General features: G+C 45.6%; 1 protein-coding gene across 2 annotated transcripts in view; it reads left to right on the top strand.

The window, feature by feature from the left end:
- The window catches only part of RGS8 (regulator of G protein signaling 8), a 62,954-nt gene that overhangs the window by 14,943 nt on the left and 25,447 nt on the right, over positions 1–22,564 (top strand). Inside the window, exon 2 of one of the 2 annotated variants that reach the window (XM_084848190.1) lies at positions 15,735–15,793. In XM_084848190.1, the coding sequence (XP_084704316.1) occupies positions 15,735–15,793 (59 nt within the window). Of the gene's footprint in view, positions 1–15,734; positions 15,794–19,355; positions 19,382–22,564 lie in introns of those variants that run through there. The other variant, XM_084848191.1, reaches the window with a different exon arrangement.

The following is a 22,564-nucleotide window of genomic DNA, read 5'->3' as shown; positions in this document are numbered from 1 at the left end:
TAAACGGTCCCAGTCCATAGCAAATCACCCGTGAAGACAGGTTCCTGGTGAAATTTAGTCTTACAGCATTCATCTCTCCCTGCAGGGGTGGGCAACCCTCTAAAATGGTCTGCTCTGAGAGATTTATAGAATGTGGTGGATTCCTGAATGCTCTGGGGGATTTTCTAGTAACTAGAGGTGGTGAACCTGTTGAGGCCCTTGTCTCGCTATAGAATGACGAGTTGCGTCAGGCCATCAATACAATTACTCCTGAGTGCCCTCTCCAACACTGTGGCACTTAGGTGACCCCCTGGTTTTTGGGAGAGCCCTGAGCAATTAAACAGGCCGAACGATGGCTAAAATGCAAGTGGCTTAAGACTAGCTGTGAAGCCAATTGAACACAAGTAAGAATGCATAATTGTGCCTACATTGTGATGCTGAGGGCAGGAAAGAGGGTTTACTTTACTGCCTCCATGGCTTCCTTGAGTAGTTGCTTAACAGAGTTATTCCAGGTGGTTTGGGGGTTATTCACAACTACTGCTGTGTATGGTATGCTGGAACCCTTAGAGGCCTACTGTAACAATTTTACAAGACTTTCCAAGGATAAAATCACCTGTTTTGTAACAATCTTAATGCTGCTATTATAACAGGTCCTGGTGAGGTGTCCAGTGCACTGTCTTGACCAGTTTTCTGGGATCAGTTCCAGCTGCTGCAGCCTCATGAAGTGGACATGATGCTTGCATCAGTTTGACTGACCACATGCCCTCTCGACTCTTGTCCATCATGGTTGATTCGCACTAGCCGAGGAGGGTTGACCGAATGGGTCCAGGGAATGGTAAATGCATCATTGCATGAGGGAGTGATGCCTGCTGCCCTTAAAGAGACAGTGCTGTGACCACTCCTGCAAAAGCCTTCATTGGATCCAGAGATTTCTAACAACTATTGCCAGTCACTAATACCCCCTTTTTGGGGAAGGAGCTTGAGAGGGTGGTGGTAAAACAGCTGCAGATGTTCTTGGAGGATACTGATTACCTAGAGTCCTAGACCCATTATAGTCTGGATTCTGGCCTAGATATGGGTCGGAATTGGCCATGGTCACCCTGATGGAAAGGGACAGAGGGAGTGTGACCCTGTATTCTTGCTTGATCTCTAAGCTGCTTTTGACACGATGGTATCCTCCTGGACCAGCTCTGTTGATTGGGAATTGGAGACACTGTTTTACAGTGGTTCTGCATCCATCTGCAGGGTAGGGTCCAGAGAGTAGCACTGGGTGGATGCACCTCAGCCCACTGGCAATTATGTTGTGGGGTACCACATGGTACCATTTTGTCTCCAATGCTATTTAACATATATATGAAGCTGTCGAGTGCAGTCATTAGCAGTTTTGGGGTGAGGTGTTACCAATACACCAATGACACTCAGTTCTACTTCTCCGTTACTTCTAAATCAGGATGGGCCGTGCATGATCTGGACTGCTGCTTAGATGTAGTGGTGAACTAGATGAGGGCCAATAAGCTGAAGCTGAATAGTGATAAGATGGTGGCACTGTGGGAAAGTGGTTCCTGGATCCAGGAATTAGGTAGTTTACCTGTTCTGGATGAGACTGCACTCCTCCTGAAAGAATGGGTATACACAGTTGAGGAGAGCTCCTAGATTCATCATTGACATTGGAGGCCCAAGTGACTTCGGTTACATGGAGCGCCTTTTACCAGATTTAGCTGGTACGTCAACTGCGCCTGTTCCTGGACAGGGATCGCTTAACCACTGTGATCCATGCATTAGTAACCTTGAGACTAGATTACTGTAATGCTCTCTATGTGGGACTGTCCTTGTGGCTGGTTCAGAAGATGCAGCTAGTGCAGAATGCTGCCACAAAGCTGCTGAGTGCAGTGCCCTGCCATGCACACATAATTCCTGTGCTGAACTCACTGTATTGGCTGCTAGTTTGCTACCATGCCAGGTTCAAAGTATTATTGCACAAGTTAGGACCAAGTTACCTGGTGGATCGTCTCCCGCTATATAGACCAGTTAGACTACTACAATCTTCAGGGGAGGCCTTGTTTGTTTGTTTGTTTGTTTATTACATTTATATCTCACCTTTTTTCCTTCTTAAGGAACTCAAGGTGGTGTACCTAATCCTCCTCCTCTCTATTTTATCCTCACAACAACAACAACCCTGTGAGGTAGATTGGGCTGAGAGTCTGTGCCTGGCCCAAAGTCACCCAGTGAACTTCCATGGCCAAGTGGGGACTAGAACCCGGATCTTCCGACTCCCAGTCCAACACTGTCTAGCCACTACACCACACTGCCTCTCACTGGCTCTGTTTGCCACATCCTGCAGAGTCCCATCTGGCAGTGACAAGGCAACAGGCCTTCGCTGTGCTGGCACCCTCCCTCCGGAATGATCTCCCCTCTGCAATGTGTCAGGCACTGACGATCATGTGCTTCTGATGATTATTAAAAACTTCGTTTCCCTGGTTTTCCCCAGGCATTAATTTGTCTAAACGTTGTTGTGTTTTTATAATATGTATTGTTTTATAATTTGTTGTACACTGCTTTGGGACTGTTTAAAATGGGAAGCAGGATATAAATATTTAAAATATTAGTGGTGGTGGTGGTGATGATGATAGTCTGGTGTGGGGAGGAATGGTCTTGCCTCTTGCTTTTTCTTTCAGGCAGTCCTACCAATTACAGTATCTAAAAATCCCATTTGGTGCTATCAATATGATAAGGGCTTTGGCTTGTAGACTTCCAGTAGGTTGTGGGTTTAAGATACTTTGATACACAACCTCCAATTCAAGACCTTTCAGGTGTTTCACAACAAGCTCTCTTTTTCTCCCAAGGAACTTGCATTTCAGACAGTGATGCATTGACAGCAGCAGCAATAACAATGAAGCTGAAAGCTGCAGGGAGAGGCCAATATTGTGCTCAACAGCTCAACATCAGTCTTAATCTTTACACTAGTCTCTCTGTTCACACTCCATTCCCTCCAAACATACATATCAATACACATCCCGATGAAGCCTTGCTACCCTCCTTGAATGGGGCAACCCCCAAAGAGCAATTATCAAAGTGAAATGCATTAGCACCCCCCACCCCCCACTCCTCGCACAAACACACACAATTTTAACATTTCAGTTAGTCATACTGCTTTTACTACCTGGATTTGTGGTTGGGTGGGAGAGGCAGGGATTAAAGATTCTGGTTTTGCTGCCTGTGGAAACTGAGCAAGATGCTTCTGAGTCTACACGGATAGAAGCCAGGAGGGCCTTTTTGTGGTTTTAAGGATTGGTTCTCCTGCAGTGCTCAGAGCACAAAGCTTAGTAACAAGAAGTTTCGCCAGGAGACACTTAACGCTGACAGCAAGGAATAGTTAAAAATAGCTGGTGTGTTCTTGCCCTGAAATACACCTGTACGCAGGAATATGTGTGCAGTCTGCTACTATTTTAGCACTTGTAGCCCCGACCCAGGGTGAAATAGTCTTCCTATAGCAAGCGATTGCTCGTTGGTGCAGACTATCCTCCTGGTCAGAGGTGGAGGTCAGGGAGGACAAGACAAGGCCCCAACACCTCTCTTCCCTGATGGCCTACTAGCAAGTTCTTTTTCTGAATGCACCCCTCCTTCTACACACTGCTTCCACCTCTATTGAGAACTGTGGGGACAAAGTACACCGCTCAGGCAACCATATTGGCCACATGTCAGAGCTGTATAACCCTGACCTGGAAGCTTTTAGAGAGAGTCAGGGAGTATCACCTGATCTCCTCTGACCTATTGGCACTACGAGGCCTCCTAGGTTATCTCTCCGCAGCTCCCTTCTTTGGCAGGAGCTCACTGGTGGGACCGCAGATGGTGAATACCCATCTGATCGCGCTGAGATAATTGGTTCAGGCGCTGCAGCGCGTTGGAGTCCCAACACATCCAGGGGCCACCATTTCGTCACTCATAGCTGTGCTGAGGTCTGAGCCTAGCACCACACCTCAACATACCAATAACACCCAGAATAATTGCCTGTGTCCTAGGGTAGAAGTGTGGCAAAGAAAGGGGAGTGCAGACTGAGGAGAAGAGGAGAATGGAGAGGATAAGAGGCAGAGCTGGAGTGGTAGGGAGAAGGATGTCAAAGCAAATGGGGTTGGCTAAATGAAGAGGACTTCAGATTGCTGAGTGCAAAAACATTCCCCCCCCCCCCACATACACTCTTTGAATTTCACTGACAGGGTCATGTCAGTGCAGCATGTATTTATGATTAGCGCATTTGGTTGTTTACTAGGTCATGAGGAAATTACTTTAAAATGATTTCTTAAAGAGATTTAAAAAATTTTGGATGGCGTTCAAGCTTAATATCAAAATGGTTGTTTTATTAAAAGCTATTAAATAGAAGCTGGTCTTGCAAAGTCTGCTAGAAAAACAAACCAAACACCCCCCAGAAAGCGCTGCGGCTATCTGAGCAGGAATTTTCCACAAACCTCTTCACCTGCCTCAAAAGAAGCTTTCTGAAATATTGGCCCTTGCGAAATGCCGTTCCCCTTATTGTCCATTTAATTACATTTGCCACAGTGCTTGTGTCAACACCCGAGCCTCGTTTTGTTCCTGACTTAATACAACCCTCGGCTGGGAAAACAAAAGGGCAAATAGTCCGTAGTCATTCGTCATTAACAACTTGCACCTATAGACATGATGATCCAATAGAGCTTTTAAAAATTAAAACAAATCAGCTCATAAAACTTTAGATATGCTATTGTTTTATTACAGATCTATGGTCATGATTTGGATTGGATTATCTTGTTGAATCGATACATGAAATTCAGCACCCCCACATCCACACCTCCTTGGCCTCTTGGGCCTAATTCAAAGGGCCAAAGTAGACATAGCGTGGGAGATCCCTGATCAGATCTTCCATCAACCTTTATACATTTAAAAGCAGTCGGGGCAGGGGGAGGGATTGGATGGGAGCCGTGGTGTGGATGGGAAGGGATTTAAATCATTTTCCCAATTTAAGTGCCACCCCTGCAGCTGCTATTAGCCATGGAGGGGGAAAAGGTAGAGACAGTAAAAGTACCTATCTTTTCCATCTCTGTAGCTAATAGCAGCTTTGGGGCAGGAGTAATTAAGTCAGGGTAATAGTGTGGAGGGAATGAATTAACACATGCACCCCCACACACACACACCCCAGTGCTATAGCCCACATCCAAATCCCTCCCCCCAGCATGGCTGCTTTTAAACACATCTTTTAAACACGTCACGTCTAGTTTGGCCCTCACTGAGACAGTAAATCTGTCATGTGAGCATTCACCTTTTGTCTGAAGTAAATTAGCGCAGACACAGGATTAACACCTTAGTGACAATTAGGCCCAAGTCTACACCCACCCCTCTCACTCCTTTCTCCCCCTAAGGCTTCTCTTAGCTTGTTCCTTTCCTCAGAATCCTGTCACTTTTGCCTTGATTTCCCTTCAGTCTGCTCTGCTTATGTCAGGGGTGGGCAACTTGTGGCCCTCCAAATGTTTTGGCCTACAACTCCCATCACCCCTAGCCAGTATAGCCAATGGTAAGGGATGATGGGAAGGTCACAAGTTGCTTACTACTGGCTTATGCCATCCCTTTTCTTCCTTCTGGGCTCCCTGTACCTCTTATTCATCAGTATACGGAGAGCGGGATTGTGCATTATAATGTAATTCTTTTTCTGTTGACTCTAACAATTTTTCACTCAAGGTTCAAACATTTCTGTTCTTCCAAGCTTTTTATATTTTGGATATGTGCTGTTAACTTATACTAATGACAGTCTGTTGCTATTATTATCATTATCATTAATATAGTGCCATCTGTGTACATAGTGCTTTACAAATAACAGGAGTGAAAGGGGCTTACAATCTGAAAAGACAGAGGGAAAAAACAAAGAAAGGGGAAAATGGAGGAACAGGTAAGCCAGTGTTAATTTCAGGGTAGGCCCAAGTAGGCAGAGCCAACCCACAACTTTTCCTGTGTAGACCTGGGTCACTTTGGTCACCTCCTCTGACTGAGAAATTAAAAGATATAACTAGCATCAATATAAGAAACAAATATTTATCTCCTTTTCCTCCCTCTGTGCTTCCTATTTTGGCTTGTACTGTTCTTTCTCACAGCTTCAGACAGTTTCAACACCCACCCCACCACCTTGCAGGTGTCTCTTTCTCCCACTGCAGTTTTTTCCCACCCCCACCTCCACCTCCAATTAAGTTTGTTTCATGCCAGATAGGGTATTTGTATTTTGCTAGGTTCTGGTGAGTTAGCAGGGCACCTGACAGGCAAGCGAAGTCATGGAAGGAGGCGTTAAATATGATACTGAGCTTAAGGTGTTCTGGAGCCTGCTCTGCTAGGAGGAGGTTTGCGGCATCAAGATGAAGATTGGACATTTGGCACCTTGCTGTGTTCAGCTGTTTGTTTGCAATATTTATTACAGATAGTTTTGAAAAATTCAGCAATAGTATTTGCACATTTTCTTGGAAACCCCTTACAGTTTTTGCCAACTAGCTTTTCTGTCCATTTAAAGTTTTAGTGGGCAGAATCCAACAGGGATCTTATGTCCCCACCAATTCCTTTCTGCCCCACTGATTCCCTTACACAAGCAGTGGGTCCCACCAGTTCCATTGCGCAAGTGGGACCCACCTCTTATGCAAGGGAGATTTAGCGCTTCCTATGGGAAGCCCCGAAACAAGCGGAAATGCTTGTTTCTGGAAGGAGGCAGGTTGGCAGAGCTCCCTTCTGCAAGCTCCACCAATCTGCCTCCTTCCAGAAATAAGTGTTTCTGCTTCTTTCGGGTTGTCCCAGAAGCACTAAATCACTGTTGCGCAAGTGGTGGGGGGCTGCTTGCACAAAGGAATTGGCAGGGCGAAAGAAAATCAGTGGGGATGTAAACGCCCCGTTGGATTCTGCCCGTTGTGTGCAAGTATTATTTTCTAAATTATATAGCAGTAAGAGCCAATGTGGTGAATTATATGATGATGATTTGTTAAAATAAGCATCTGGTAGGTATACCTCTGCCAACACGTATTTTTTAATAAAAATAAATAAAAAGACAGCTTTTAAATTTCAATTTCATTTTGCAAACTGTCACTCTTATGCTGTGAGCTGCAAAATCAGATCAGAATACCGTGTTTCCCACAGCCAGGAGACTGCCAGTCCCTTACCCAACCCCAAGAAACATACTACCATTATGTGCCATCCACAGGTACCTAAGAAATCAAAACAAATGTAAGCAGGTGAAAATAGGAAGTATTCAATTACACTTACTTTGGCTTTGTTACAATAAAGGTACAGGGACTAGGGGGATGGTGCAAAGCCAGTACTCACACAAAATGATAAACCACACTCAAGGGTTGAGTGTAAGGATGGACAAACCCACCCATCTGGTATCGGCGGGCGCCCACTGAAGTGCTGCCCCCGCTTGAGCCCCCATGGATCAGCACTCAAGCCCCCATGATCTCGCCGAGCCACCTGCACTCACCCTGGATCCCACCCACAAGCACCCACCATTTTGCCAAGCTTATTTTTAAGGAAAAAATGGAGGTCATTAAAAATGTGCATATTTAAATATGTGCAATTTCAGGCTGGGAAAGCTTGATATATGCAATATTAGAGGCATACATGGGTCATTTATGCCTCCAATATTGCGTAGATCAGCCTTTCCCAACCAGAATTTGCACATATTTAAATATGGGCATTTTAATGACCTCCTTTTTTCTATAAAAATAAACTCAGCAAAATGGTGGGTGCTTGCAGATGGGTCTGAGTGAGTGCAAGGAATGTCTGGGAGAGCGCGAGCAGGGGCAAGTGAGGCTAGACGCTCGGTGGGTGTAGTCTGGGGGTACAGGCAGGGGGGAGCCTGACGGACTCTTAGACCCAGTTGAGCATCCGTGCCATCCCTAGTTGAGTGTGGTTTGTCGTTGAACTGTGGCCTGTTGTTGAAATGTGGGTTGTTATGCTGTCTCAACCCATGAAGTGAACCCATAGTTTGTTGTTGGGTTGTGAACTTTGGGTTGTTCGTGGTTAACAAACCACGGTTTATTAGCACGGCTGGGTTCAGACAACATGACAACCCACCGTTCAACAACAACCCACGGTTCAACAACATCCCATGCTCAACCCATAGTCATGAGAGAGGTTAATCATTTTGGCAGCAGAGTGCTGGATGGATGTGAGTGGATGAAGATGAGACGACAGAAGACCAGAGACAAGAAGGCTGTATAGTCAAGGCAAGATATGACCAGGGCATGGACAAGAGTTTTCTCAATAGAGACAGAGAGGAAAGGCCAGATTTTAGTAATGTTGTAAAGGGAGAAGTGACACGACTTGGCGACAGACTGAATTTTGGGAGGGAGTGGGCAAAGGAAAGAGAAGAGTCAAGAAAGGGAAAAAGAGGCCAGCATTAGCAGGTGGTGAATTTTATGGGAAACCATTTGGTGCTGTTTCAGTGGTAATGATTCAGCCCCTGAAATGGGTTTGGGACACGGGAAGGGGCTTACCATGGTGTTGCGGGAGGCAGGGGGCTTCTTCCCTTAAACTTTTAAAAGCTGTTGTCTCTGCTGACTTCAGTAGCATAGCAGCAGGAGTGGAGCTCTTGCCACTTCTCCCACCATCCTTCCTTCCCACAGCAATGAAAGCCCCCTCCCCTCTCTCCCAAAATGGCAGATCACTTTGTGCCACCCCCTTCTCCCTGTTTCAGGGTTCACCTGGAATGACCCTCCCCCTCAGGTAAACCCCAAAATGAGGAGAAAGGGGAAGAGCCCTAGGCCTCACCATACATAGAGGAGAATGTTGCCCTTTAGCACTTGCAAAGGCAGGATTTTCAGTAGAAGTGCTGAGCCCATAAACTTTTCTCTCCACACAAAAAATCCATTTATGGTTTCCTCTCTAGTCCCTCCTTGTTCCAGCCAATTCCCAAACTTTTTAACTTTTGAGGGGTTTATTTAAACAACCTACCTATACAGAGGAGGAAGGCCTTTTTATTTTCCAGTGTTCATCCTGTTTTATCAATACATTAATGGAGGTGGGGGAGACCAGGACTTCCCTGCCCAAATTCCTACTGCCCTTTCCACCCATCCCACCTCCTCTCAAGCATCCATCACACCACAGGGAGGAACAATGATAGCTAGCCAGGCAACAGAGAAGCACCTAATGTGCACAACACAGAAGGCTTTTAGGAATAAAGTTCAGAGCGGATGTGGAAATCAACCAATGCACTGAAAAAATACATTTTAGGCCATTTCTTTGCTTGCCTCAAACCATTATAATTTTGTTTCCACCATGACTGGGTAGGATGGGGACAAAAAGATACAAACTTTAGTTTTTATTGTTTTAAATCTGTTATTGTATTTTTAGATATTTAAACTGTTGCTGGTTTTTACTCTGGCTTTATACTCTAGGTTTAAACTTATAAAAGTTTTGTATTATGTTTGGTCATGTTTCTGTATTTTCTGTTTTTAACTATTGTGAACCGCCCAGAGAGGGGGGCTTCAGGAGTTGGACTTGATGGTCTTACAGGCCCCTTCCAACCCTACTATTCTATGATTCTATGATTCTGTTGGGCATTATACAAATGTAATTAATTAATTAAGTGGGGTCGTGGGAGAATGGAAGGCTAGACCCTTCGCTTCCCCCCATCCTGCAATGATGGCTACTTTGGGATTGCTGGGGCAGGGGGAAGCTAAAGCTTCCTCCATCCTCAAGCAACCCTGATTGGGATTGCTGGTTTGTGAAGATGTACTTTCAGGGTTGTAAGAAAATATGGATGATTAAGGGCGCAATCCTAATTAGATAGGCGGCTGCCTCCGAACTCGGAAGTGACTGCCTATCCAAAGTGAGGCAGGAGAGGCACGGGGGGGGATCGTTCCCTCCGCGCCTCTCCTGCCCTGCTAGTTTCCACAAGACAGCTGTTTTCGGCTGCCTAGCCACAGGGGGCCAACCGGGAGAGGAGGCTACGTGTATGACACATAGGATGTGTCATACACACAGCTCCGCTCTCCCCGCCCCAGAACGTCCCCAGCCCCGCCCCTTTTCAGTCACTCTGCACTCCTCTTGCGATTGAGGAGGATGGGGCTTCTGTGGGGGGAGGTCAGTTTTCTGAGAACTGACCTTGGAGCATGGGCTTCGAGGTCGGTTCCCAGAAAAGAGCATATTCTATGGCCCTCTAGACAGTGTCTAGTGGCCATAGGATTGCTCTCTAAATTAATATTTCATGAAGTCTTTGGCGGGAGAATACTACCAGGCAAATCAGTTGGAAGTGTCTCGCTCATTCAGTTTAATTCCTACCATGATCAGAAAAAAGATCTGTGTGTATCCTGTCTAAGTGCATATGATAGGTATTTTGTTGATTTTTTAAAAGTTCCTTGTTTTTATGGCTGCAAACACAGGCTTCAGAGTGGGTGGCACTGTCTTGTGAATCTCAGAAGTCAAATGGATGGCTGAATAACATTGTTAGATGTGTGGGGCCATTTTGGAAGTGTTCCACCAAAATGTATTTTTCATCTCCAGCACTGAGCTCTGAAAAAAAAATCTGAAAGTTTAAAGCAGGGGGCCAGGCGCTGATTGGTTGGCCCTCTGTAAAGCCCCCCAGAAACTTCCCTCCCCCAGTTCCTACATCAACTTTGCATTAATTAAAAAGTCCCCCCTTTTTAATTAATAAGAGCCATGTGCTCTTTAGAAAAGCAGACAGCATGGGGGAGAAGCATGCATATCTGTCATTTTGGCTGAAAAACTGGGAGTAAGCTAGGTTTTGCACTCTCCACTGAGGAGTTCACTATAACGTCTTTTTTCATATTACATTTGTCTTCACCCTAAGATTTCCAGTGGCCAGGGACCAGAGTTGTAGTGCCCTGCACAGATCTTTGTCTTTCCTCATAAGTACTAGAAGCAGCATAAATTATGCCAAATGAGCAAATCTGCTTAATGTATATAATTAATATAAGTCAGAGCATTTAGATTTGCTTGATGCAGAATTTAGTTACTATGGCACTTTTTTGGTTAGCACACACCAGCCTTCCCCAACCTGGTGCCCTCCAGATGTGTTGGACTACAAATCCCAGCAGTCCCAGCCAGCATGGTGAGTGGGCAGAGATGATGGGAGTTGTAGTCCAACACATCTGGGGGGCGCGATTGTGGGGAAGACTAGCACAGGCTGGTTCTTTGTTATACTTTGGAAGGCTATGCTGTTGGTGAAAACAAGGATGAAACTGAGGGTGCTTCCAGATGAGGCTTTTATGGGGCTAGCAACCTACCTCATTTATGGAGATTTAGGGGGGGTCTAGACATCATTGTCTTCTACTTATGACCTTCCTGTGTTTTCTTACCACTTCTATCATTTTCTGTAATGCATAAAACCCGTTAAGGAGAAAAAGATGGAACACCTTCATCATGCCTTCTGATTGTTAGTGCTAGGAGCCTTCTGTCTGGAAGCACCCAGAGTTTGGAATGGGGTTGCAGGAGGGAGTAAGAGGAATTGGCACAGAGAACCAAAGTCAAGTGGGATAGGTGCAGGAGAAGATGACCAGTTCTGAGGTCAGGGAATCCCCAGTTCCTTTTAATACAGCAACATGGCAAGGCATCTGGGCGTAGGAAAGTTTGAGGAAATGATGGCTGGGAGCAAGGACATTCCCTATATGTTTATCCTGATGTTTTTCTGTACTGGAGGCTTCTGCCTGGTGACTACCATGCAGAAATCGAAGAAAACTGATCATAACCTTTCATTAGGGGACCAGCGGGACCACTAAAGAGTTCAGCACAAGGACAGAACCGGACCTTGCCATATCTTCTTACCCTTCTTTGAAAGAGGATATATAAAGAGCTATTACCCTTCTTCAGTTTTCAGCTTTAGGAGTAAGCTGTATGGCCAGGAGTACCATAAGCCATTTTTGAGCTGAGAAATATTGAATCCTTTTCTTTCAGTGCTGCTGGGGTTACTGCAGAAACAGCTGCTTAAAGCTGTGACAAACAATGCTACTTGACAATATCTATTTTTCTGGAGGCAAAGAGGGTTATGATGATGTCTTTCTGTTGGATTGACGATATGACACAAACTGTTTAAAGGCCCTTCATCCATTAGAAATGGAAAAAAACAAAACTAAGGCTCTTATTTCAGGCAGGATGGAGAAAACAGATTTAAAAGAAAAACTGGTGCTGCCATGGAATGCAAAAGAAGCCATTGCTTTAAGCTGAAGCAAAAGCAGATTTAACTTGGGGTGAAGGCAGACATTCCATTTTTAGGTGGCAAAGATTATTTTGATAGCACCTTCACTGTCCTTACAACATACAATCCTTTTTCCAGTCCTGGGGCTAGTGCTAATAAACCAGGCCTGCAGGTTTTCAACCTGACACAAGGAGAAGCCCATTTCTGATGCTGATTCTGCTATGGCTTTATCATCTCAGTCAGGTGAAGCTGGGGAGGTACGGTATGTATCCAGCAGTAATGGGCTGGATGAGGGCTAATAAACTGAAGTCTAATCCCAACAAGATGGAGGGACTGTGAGTAGGTGCTTCCTGGGTTTGAGAAGTCGGTGCACAACCAGTTCTGGATGGGGTTATGTTCCCCCTGAAAGAACAGCTTGGATCCATTGTCACTGGAGGCCCAGGTGGCCTCAGTGGCTCAGAATACCTTTTCCCAGCTTCAGCTTGTTTGCCAGCGGCAGCCTTTCCTGGATAGGGATAACCTGGCTACCCATATCCATGGGTAGCCAGGTTATCCCTAAATCCATGATATAGGGATATCCATGCTCAGGGAACCACCAGAGTAATGTGTTATACGTGAAGATACTGCATTACGCCCATGAAGATGGTCTGGAAGCTTCAATTAGTGCAGAATTTGGCAACTAGAATTCTGACTAGTTTGTCTAGGTGCAGCCAATTACTCCAGTTCTGAAAGAATTACACTGGCTGCCTATTTGCTTCCTGGCCCAGTGCAAGGTGCTGGTGCTTACCTTTAAAGTCCTATTTGGGTCCTGACCCATTGAGGGAGTGCCTTAAGGAGGACCTCCTCCCATACCAACCTGCCTGTGAATCAATGTTTTATTTTACCTTTGTACACCACCCTGGAATCCACTTTTTGTGATAACTAAATAAAAATATATTGGCTAATACTTGTGAAGACATCATACCTATCCCATTCCAAGCCTCAGAAGGATAAACCCTTCCCTTAGCTCTTATTGATCTACCTATTTTGGAGTTTTTTATGCTAGTATGGTGTGTGTGTGTGTGTGTGTGTGTGTGTGTGTGTGTAGAAATGTATTCACATACATTTTGGGGCTGTAAATTCTACTAGCAGCACTGGCTCCCACTTTTTCTGGGATCAACATCCCTGATTATGGTGTTTTGCCCCTTCCTCTGGCCTATACACAAATAACTCTGGGACTGGTAGTTCTTGAGAGAGCATGTCGCATAGGAAAGCAGAAATCTCTCTGCCTCTCAAAACTACAAGTCCTAGTTTTAACTGCACAGGCACAGTACAGAAGGGAATTACAATATGCAGTGCTGTTCCTTGTGACTGGCAGGGAGAATGAGGTGGCTGAAGACTGGAGTGGACTATTACCCAGGCCTGACCTGGAGGAAGTGTTATAGCTTGGCCACGTCAGGGAGAACCAATGGTCTGCTTGGTGTGGGGCCATTCTGGAACCTGAAGTAGTACCCTGTGGTCCTTCATTTTGCGATCTTGAATGGTTTCACCACAAGGACCAGGAGATTCTTGGTTCAAGTCTGACTGATCCTGACAGTTGGTGAAGTGTAAATACCAGGAGCCTGGCCTTCTGTGCTTCTCTAGTCAAGTACCCTTCTGCTTATTACACTCCCTGCCCTGGCTCCATGACCTCCGCTCCAGCTCTGGCTTTAGCAATAGACCAAAGAGACCCTGGCTAAGAGAACATCCACTGTATGTCTGGCTCCAAGTATGGCCAATCCTTCGACCCAATTGCAGCTACTTATCATCCAATAAAATACCTCTCCTGGCCTTGGTATAAATATCTCACCAAGGTAAGATGATGGGATGGCCACAGATATACAGCTGTTGGGAATAGGCTTTTGTTGTTTATTCAGTCAGTCACTTCTGACTCTTTGTGACTTCATGGATCAGCCCACGCCAGAGCTTCCTGTCGGCCATCGCCACCCCCAGCTCCCCCAAGGTCAAGTCCGTCACCTCCAGAATATCATCCATCCACCTTGCCCTTGGTCGGCCCCTCTTCCTTTTGCCTTCCACTTTCCCTAGCATCAGCATCTTCTCCAGGGTATCCTGTCTTCTCATTATGTGGCCAAAGCACTTCAGTTTTGCCTTTAATATCATTCCCTCAAGTGAGCAGTCTGGCTTTATTTCCTGGAGGATGGACTGGTTTGATCTTCTTGCAGTCCAAGGCACTCTCAGAATTTTCCTCCAGCACCACAGTTCAGAAGCATCTATCTATCTTCCTTCGCTCAGCCTTCCTTATGGTCCAGCTCTCGCAGCCATAGGTTACTACGGGGAATACCGTTGCTTTCACTATGCAGACTTTTGTTGTCAGTGTGATGTCTCTGCTCTTCACTATTTTATCAAGATTTGTCATTGCTGTTCTCCCAAGAAGTAAACATCTTCTGATTTCCTGGCTGCAGTCAGCATCTGCAGTAATCTTTGCGCCTAGAAAGTCAAAGTCTGTCACTGCCTCCACGTTTTCTCCCTCTATTTGCCAGTTATCAATCAAGCTGGTTGCCATAATCTTGGGTTTTTTGAGGTTTAACTGCAACCCAGCTTTTGCACTTTCTTCTTTCACCTTCATCATGAGGTTCCTCAGCTCCTCCTCGCTTTCAGCCATCAAAGTGGTATTATCTGCATATCTGAGATTGTTAATGTTTTGGGAATGGGCTAAATCAATGGAAATCCTCTTATTGCAAAAGGGAGGATTTGATGGCCTTCAAAATCCCCTTCCTGCTCTAGAATTTTTATTTTAAAAAAGGAAGAGAAAGGAGGCGCACCTGAGCTGGCAGGAGATCTGGACTGGTGATGGTAGTCAGGTGTGAGGAAGCATGAGAAAATGTGAGATGACAGTGATGAACGGATGTGGGGAGGAATTCACACATCTCTATTTAGTTGACTCTCTTACCTTTTAAAAGAAATTGGCTGTGCATTTATCACACAGTTCCATCCAAGAAGAAACCTGCTTTGCCATTTAATAGATGCAATTTGACTTTGCTGGCATTGGTGCTCTTTAATTACACTCGCTGATGTAATTCTTCCCCACCCCGCTCCAGCAGTTGCCTGCATAGAAATCTCCATGGATTTACCATCCTGTCCTAAACCCACCAAGGACTTATTTAAAACAATGCGGGTTGATGTTTTGTTCTAACAACTGGGATGATAACCACATGGAGCGTTTACAGAGGAGGTGGATGGCTATCTGAATTCTCCCTGCAAACATTTTGTCAGGCATTCTGCATACCCTGAGCAGAGGATTACTTTAATTTAGTAGAAGCAAAGGGGATTTGCCATCAGGTTAACAAGGAGGAGTAGGATGAAGGAGGATGCTTCCAAATGCTCTGATCAGGTGGGCACCTCTCAGAGATCCCACCCATGGAAACATGTGAGCCAGCTCTGCAGTGCTAGCCTGCTCAGTTAGACTGCTTTAGTGTTTACTGGATGAGATATGCAGAAGGGATGAGAGCTTTCAGCTGAGCTGTTGCTTGGGGGGAAATAGTGGGAGGGGGGAGACAGGGAGGTGTGTCTCTGCATGTGGCTTTTGCCCCCTGCTTAAGAGATTGCTCTATTCTCTCCATAGAGCCTCTCTGATCACACACTTGGCAAAGACCTGCAGAGCACGAGGACAGGTCAAAGGCAGTGAGTATCTTTTCTTGGTCTCTATGTTTGTCTGTTTGTCTGTCTGTCTGAGATGCACGATCCATGCTTTATTTGTCTGTTCTTGTATTCTCTCTCTCTCTCTTTGTATTTGATGGGCATTCTTACTGTCTTTGTCTCTCCCCTTAAACCCCCCCCACACACAAATTCCTGTTCTGGCATTTTATCCTTCATTGTTGTTTTCCCCATGGAATTGCACCACCCAACGATATGAAAAGATATTCTAGGTGACTGTGCAATAACATCTTGCTCAAGTTGGGTAACATAACATGGCAAACTCCCCCCCCCCGTTCTCCCCCCAGTCCTCAAAATCTGTACCTGAATGCACTGAAGGAGTTCTCTTTGCACCTATTCTGTTTATGGCAAAAGGAAAATTCCTTTGTACAGGAAAGTGTCAGAGAGGTAAGACCACCCTGGCCGTCTCCCAGACAAAGTTAAAGATCTCCCATTTGCAAAGGTCCTTTTGTACCATCTTTGTTGTACTAAGAATAGTGGTGAGATGAGGCAGGTGGAGCAAAGGGAAAATTCACCAGTGCTTTGGTTTGTTCCTGGGGTAGCTGTGAAATGAATGAATAGACTAAAAACCTTATAAAATCCTGAGGGTGGGGATAAACTGGAGATGGTTCACCTGTGCCCTAATCTACAGCAGGTGCTTTAGCAGAGAAAAGGGGAAAAGTGGAGGATAGAGATGGGCTGTAGACCAGTGGAAGATTGGATGTCCCCAAATTGAGGCCAAGTGACATCTGGGCAAAACTTTGAAGGGCATGCAAGTTGATGGTTGCAGAGAGCAGAGCTGCTTTGTGTCCCCCACCCCCACCCACAACATGAGAGGAGAGGTCAAACCCTTGGTTAGCCATGGGAGCCTGTGCTTCTGCATGGAGATGAGGCAGAGTCGAGAACCCAGTTTTTTCTTATTGAAAATTCTGGCCAGTGGAATCGAGGGAAGCAGCATCTCGTGCTCCAGTCTCACTTGGGGAGGGGATGGGATGGGGGGTGGGGGGAGAGCAGGGGGCTGAGACTGTGATAATGAGGAAATTCAAAGGGGCTTAGGGAATTACAGGGATTGATTTCAGTTAAAATATAGCACAAGGCAGACAGTTGGGGTGGGGATTAAAAGAAATGCACTGGCTGGCATGTAATGCAATCCCTGTTCCATTACTTAGAAGAGAAGAAGCTCTGAGTGTGTATGTGTGTGTGTGTTTTAACATAATCAGATTTTTAAACAGATGCTGGGATTTGACCACAGGTAGCCTTTGTTGGAATTCTGAAGGCCTTCAAAGCCATCTCCTTGCCTTTGACTGCATTGCCAATCTTTTCTGTCTCCTTTATCTTTTGTCTCCCTGTTGAAGCAGGAAAGTGCACTGTTTGCAAATAATTCTCCTTGTGTGGTGTTAAATATACAAAATAACTGCATCCATTCTAAACTATATTGTTCCCTCCCCTCCCCTCCCCTCTCTGTTTCCCCATCAATAACAACTCTTAGCTTTTTTTTTTTTAGGTTACAGCATATTTCAAGGCTTTAAAGAACTTCACTTGTATTATTTCAATAATCCTCCATACACCAGCCCTGTAAGGTAGGCCAGTATGATTACATCCATATTGCAGATGTGGAAGCTGAGAGAACAGCAGGTTGCCTAAAGCACCTAGTGAGTTTGAGGCAGTGATGAGATTTGAGCCAGTGACTTTCCTTTTCATACCCTTGGTCCTTCCATCACCTCTCATTATTATCCCTATGTCGTAGACGGGGGCTGAGGGACAGTAGACGCTTACCTAAGACCACTAATACAATAGTCTTAAACCTTTTCGGACTCGGGGCCCACCTTTAACTCCAGCCTGCAACATGAACCCAATTCTTAATTCTTATTATTTTAACCACATATGCCCATCTTTCTCTTTCTGAGCGCTACAGTGACCACATGCAAAGGAAGACAAGGGTTCCGCACCTTAAAAACTGCATAGGCAGGGGAGTTTGGGCAAATGCTGCTTGACATCCAAAGATGAAAATGGCTGGGTCTGTTGAAATCCCCTCTTCTACACAGCTATAAATGCAAAGCAGCTCTGTCCTGTGGATCTGGCTGGCTGGCTGCCCGCCTGCCCTTCCTATCCTTCTTTCCAACTTTTGCCTTTTCTTATAAACTTCAGGGGTGGTACCATTCACTCTAGGTCAGTCTTGACTCACCAGGAGAAGGGTGAGGCAAGATTTGAATGGGGAACCTCCATGCTCGTTCTCTTAGGACTGAACAAGACATTACAAGGGAGGTGTGTTGTAATGGTAATATGACAGCTGAAGGCAGGGAGTGTGTCTTTAGGGAAGAATTAGCTGCTGGACCGTATGTAGCCTCTCCTATCCTCCACAAATGTACCCCCACTCATTCCCACACCACCAAGCAGCAGCACTTGGAGACCTGAAGTAAACCAGGCTGGGATGGAAAATGGCTTCCAGGGGAAATTTGATGGGGAGGATTTGCAGGTGTGGGAAGGATTAAGCACCCTCCACCTGCCAATTCTTCCCTGCAAATGCCCTCCTGAATCCACTGCCCTCCCGCTCTAGTTCAGCCCCCTTTCTGATCCCAGCAGGGGGAGGGGGGATGGCCTAAAAACAGCCAGGGGAGGGGGGGTTGCAGGGGAGACTGCAGTAGGGTAGGGGAAGGTCACACACCCCAATCTTACCTGCCAGTTCTCCCCTGTAAATGTTCTTCCCTACCCCTGCAAACGCAGGTTTGGAAATCTGCGTTTGCAGAGGTAACGTAGAGTTATGTCCTTCACCACTGTGCTTTAAGGGCTCTCATCACTTTCCTGCCCGGCTGTTCTTTCAATAATGAAGTTCACTGTTAATTTCCTAGGACAACCTGGCACTGGGCTCCAGCTGGCCAAGGTCAACATCCAGTAGTTTTGCCCCTTTCTCTTTTCCCTTGTCCTGGTCCTTGCTCTGCCTAAATCCCCCTGTGGGAACTTGCTGGCAGATTCCTGTGTGTGTGTATGAACATTTGCGTCTGTCAAAGAGGCAGCATCCATTCACAGCCTCGTGAAGCCCTCCTGTTATTTCATTTACAGACCAGTTCCAATGCCAGCTTTTCCAGGGTGCCCCGTCCAGGAACCTCAGCCTTGACATGAAGGGATGACAGGGGCATGAGGGTAGATTGTCCTCCTTAACCAGCTCATTCATGAGCTGAGACTTCTTCCTCTTGTGCTGAACCACATTGTGCTGCTGCAACCCTTCAGCTGCTTTTCCATTGCCAACCTGAAAGCTGGACCTTCGCCTCAGTGCCAGGGGAAGGGATAACAACAATTGCATTTCCTGCTAGGACCAATCCTGAATTCTGAACAGCTACGGGGAAATTCAACTGTCGCTTCCAGGAGGCAAGAGAATTCATTGGGCTGAGGACAATTGCCCTCCTTTTGCAAAGGATTCTTTGATTTTAGGGAACAGAAAACAACATTGTTAATAATCTTTCTTCCCTGAAGTCTTGACTCCTGGAAACTACACTGGTGGCCACCCACACAAGGCAGTCAAGTGAAGGCATTAACAAACTGGGATGCCTGCATGGCAACATTACTGATGCTACAGAGGTAACTGTTAAGAAATAATAACATGTCTGTCTGTCTGTCTGTCTGTCTCTCTCTCTCTCTCTCTCTCTCTCTCTCACGCACGCAGGCACAGCCATACCCCAGTTCTTTATCTGAAAAGACTGTCAGCTGCTAGCCCACTGGTGCACCAACTCAGGGATGCTTCCAGATGAGGCTTTTGTGGTGCCATCACTCTGCCTCATTCACAGCATTTTATGGGGGGTGGGGTGGTCCAGATATTGCCCTCTACTGCTATCCCTTCTTTGTGTGTCGCCCCCCCCCTTCTGCTGCCTTTTTTCTTGCCATGGAAAATCCATTGAGACAAAAAGATGGAATAGCTGCATGAGGCCTCCCGACTGTTGGTGCTAAGACGCCTTGGAAGAAAGTCCTCTTGATTTCAGTGGGACACAGGCCAGCTCAACACCTACAGCAGAATGAGGCAAGCACGGACTTTACCACTTCAGACTGCAGGTGGGAGAATACCGTTTTTGAATGTTCCCTAAGGAAACACAGCAGAGAACTAGCACATCAGGAAGAGGGGTTCTAAGCTCTCTCCCTGATGTGCTAGTTTACCTCCTACAGGAAGCTGTTAAAAATGTGACCGCCACCTCCGTTCCATCACCTGTACCATGTCATCCATCTGAAAGTACAGGTATGGTCTTATTTCCAAATCCCGTGATTCTGGACTGAAGCATGTCCAATCTCACTGTAAAATTCCTCTTCTTCCCTTGCCTTGTTCTTTTTCCTTTCCACTCCTCACATTTTGAATCTGTTTCCCATCTTGGACATTACCAGCCGTGTACCACCCATGATGATGCCTCACACCTGCTCTCTTTTGCAGCAGCCTCTCTGCCTTCAGTGTATTGTCATTCCCTCCTTCAGGCCCTTGCTCTAGGACACCAGCAGGGTTCAAGCAGCATTGCAGTGATGCATGCCATGTGCCTGACCTGAGAAATCTAGCGTTTGCTAGAACAGACCTTGCAAGCAAGGGGTGGTGGTGGTGGTTGGGGAGGCGCGTGTAGACGATATCAAAAGCATTTCAAGTTAGGATACAACTCAGTTTTCAGTAAAACTGCACCAACGTCTCCAGTCATATTCCATAACAGGAGCATGGTATTTTTTTGTACCCAATGTCCCTGGATCAATGACTGAGCCTTAGTGGAATTTTGCCCTTATATTAGGATACTAGACAACCATTCTTCTAAAATGGCATAGTAGTTAGACTGCAACCATTAGTGTATCAGACAAGGACCGGGGAAACCCAGGTTCAAATACCAACTCAGCAATGATCAGTGGGTGACCTTGGGACAGTCACTGGCTGGGTTTGCATGATCAGGGAAAAAAAATAAACCATCGTAGCTTATTTTTCCGCCCCACGTGTGCCAGTTGTGCGCTGCGTTCTTATCATAATTACACTTGCTGGGCAGAATTTGTTGTGTTGCCCAAACCCAGTGAGGGAACACAGCAAAGGTGCGTTACACATCACCCCACAACCGTAGAACAAGCCATGGGTTCTGGGTGGTTTGTAATCCACCACCTTGTGCGGGGTGGGAAAATAAGCTATGAAGGCTTGTTTTCCTTTCCTGATCGTGCAAACCCTGTCGTTGTCCCTGAACCTAGCCTACCTCACAGGATTGTTGTGAGGATAAAATGAGGGGGGAACAATGAGCTCATTAGCAAAAACGTGGGATATAAATTTAATAAAGAAATACATATTTAACCGAGGGTGCTTCTAGATGGAGGGGTCCTAACGCTAACAATCCAAAGTCTTTGCGCAGCGATTCCGTCTTTTTTTCCTTCGTGGATTTTCCACACTAAGAAAAAAGATGGAAGAGGTGGTGGGAGAAACCGGAGGGTTACGAGTGGAAGACGATGGTTTGGAGGACCACCACCCTGCGTAAAATTCTGTAAATGAGGCAAGATGGTGGTGCTATAAAAAGCCTCATCTGGAAGCACCTTGATACAGTATCTGTTGTCTTGCCAAGCAAACAGGTCACAGTAAATTGGCAAAAGTACTTCAGTTTACCTGCCCATGGGCACCGGACCTCCTGGTTTTGATGCTTTTTTCTGAATGTAAAACTTGTGCAAATGTTTGTGGTGTTTTCTAGGATGTTATATATCAGGAAGAAAAGGGCAGACTTGTAATATCTATATGCAAAAAATATGGTTCCAGGATCTGCCTTTCGCAAGAGGATGGGACCTGTGCTCACAAAAAGTGTGGCAGAAGAGGACCTCTGAGGATCCTCTTCTCCCACACACCACAGCACACCCCAGTCAGCAGGTTCTCCTGACTCTCTATCTAGTATTTTCAAGGGGCTGGTGGAGCTGCCACGCGAAGGAGGGGGCAGGAAAGTCCACTTCCGCCAGCGCAGTAATCCAGTATAAATCTGGATCCAGCCCAAGAGCTGCACACTTCAATCAGTTTAATTGCTAGATTAATCCACTAAAGGTTTGGTTGACTGGGGAGCCAGTTTTCATCGGTGAGGGCAGATTTTAATGGATGTTGTTTTAAATTGTGTACTTGCTCATTTTTTGAAGTTATTTTGGTTGTAGTATGTTACAGGACTAGGGGATTAAAATGAAAATACTTCTATCAAGGAGTTGTGTTTTTTGTTTATTAGATTATAAGTTATCTTTCAAACTTGCATTTTCTTCAGTATCTCAGAAGGGCTGGTCTACTGATATTTAGCAATATGCAAACATATTTAAAATGTCATTGCATAAAAGGCAGATTATTAATAAACTAAACACTCTTTAATTGTTTAACAGTCCTAAAAGGATGTTTTCAGGGTTTTCAAGAAATTTTTTAGTTACCATTTTGAAATTCTTTGATGGGGAAATGGGATCGGATTGTACTACACACTCATTTGGCTCACTAGCTAATAGGGATAGCTTCTGCACATCTCGTAAAATACAGGTACTTGTTTTCTTTCATCAAATGCTGGACAGCATGCTAAAGGTTGCTCTATTTGTTGTTGTTGTTGTTGTTGTTGTAGGATCTAAATGCTATGGGGCAGGCTCCATGGCACCAAGGAGATGATCATCCTATTCAGCTAACATTTAGATTTGCTCTAAAATTACATTTAAAATATTCAATAAATATAAACTACCCAAGAGTGATTCTAACAGAAGGGAGAAGTGGGCACAGGGAAATTATCTCGGAGATGATGCCAAAGCTTTCGGCAA

The sequence above is a fragment of the Heloderma suspectum genome, chromosome 4 (genome assembly GCF_057233095.1).
Source record: "Heloderma suspectum isolate Gila_16-S chromosome 4, 16-S_ref, whole genome shotgun sequence".
In the NCBI taxonomy this organism is placed as follows: Eukaryota; Metazoa; Chordata; class Lepidosauria; order Squamata; family Helodermatidae; genus Heloderma; species Heloderma suspectum.
Note: the sequence above shows the minus strand (reverse complement) of the source record. Positions and strands in the feature narration are given on the sequence as shown.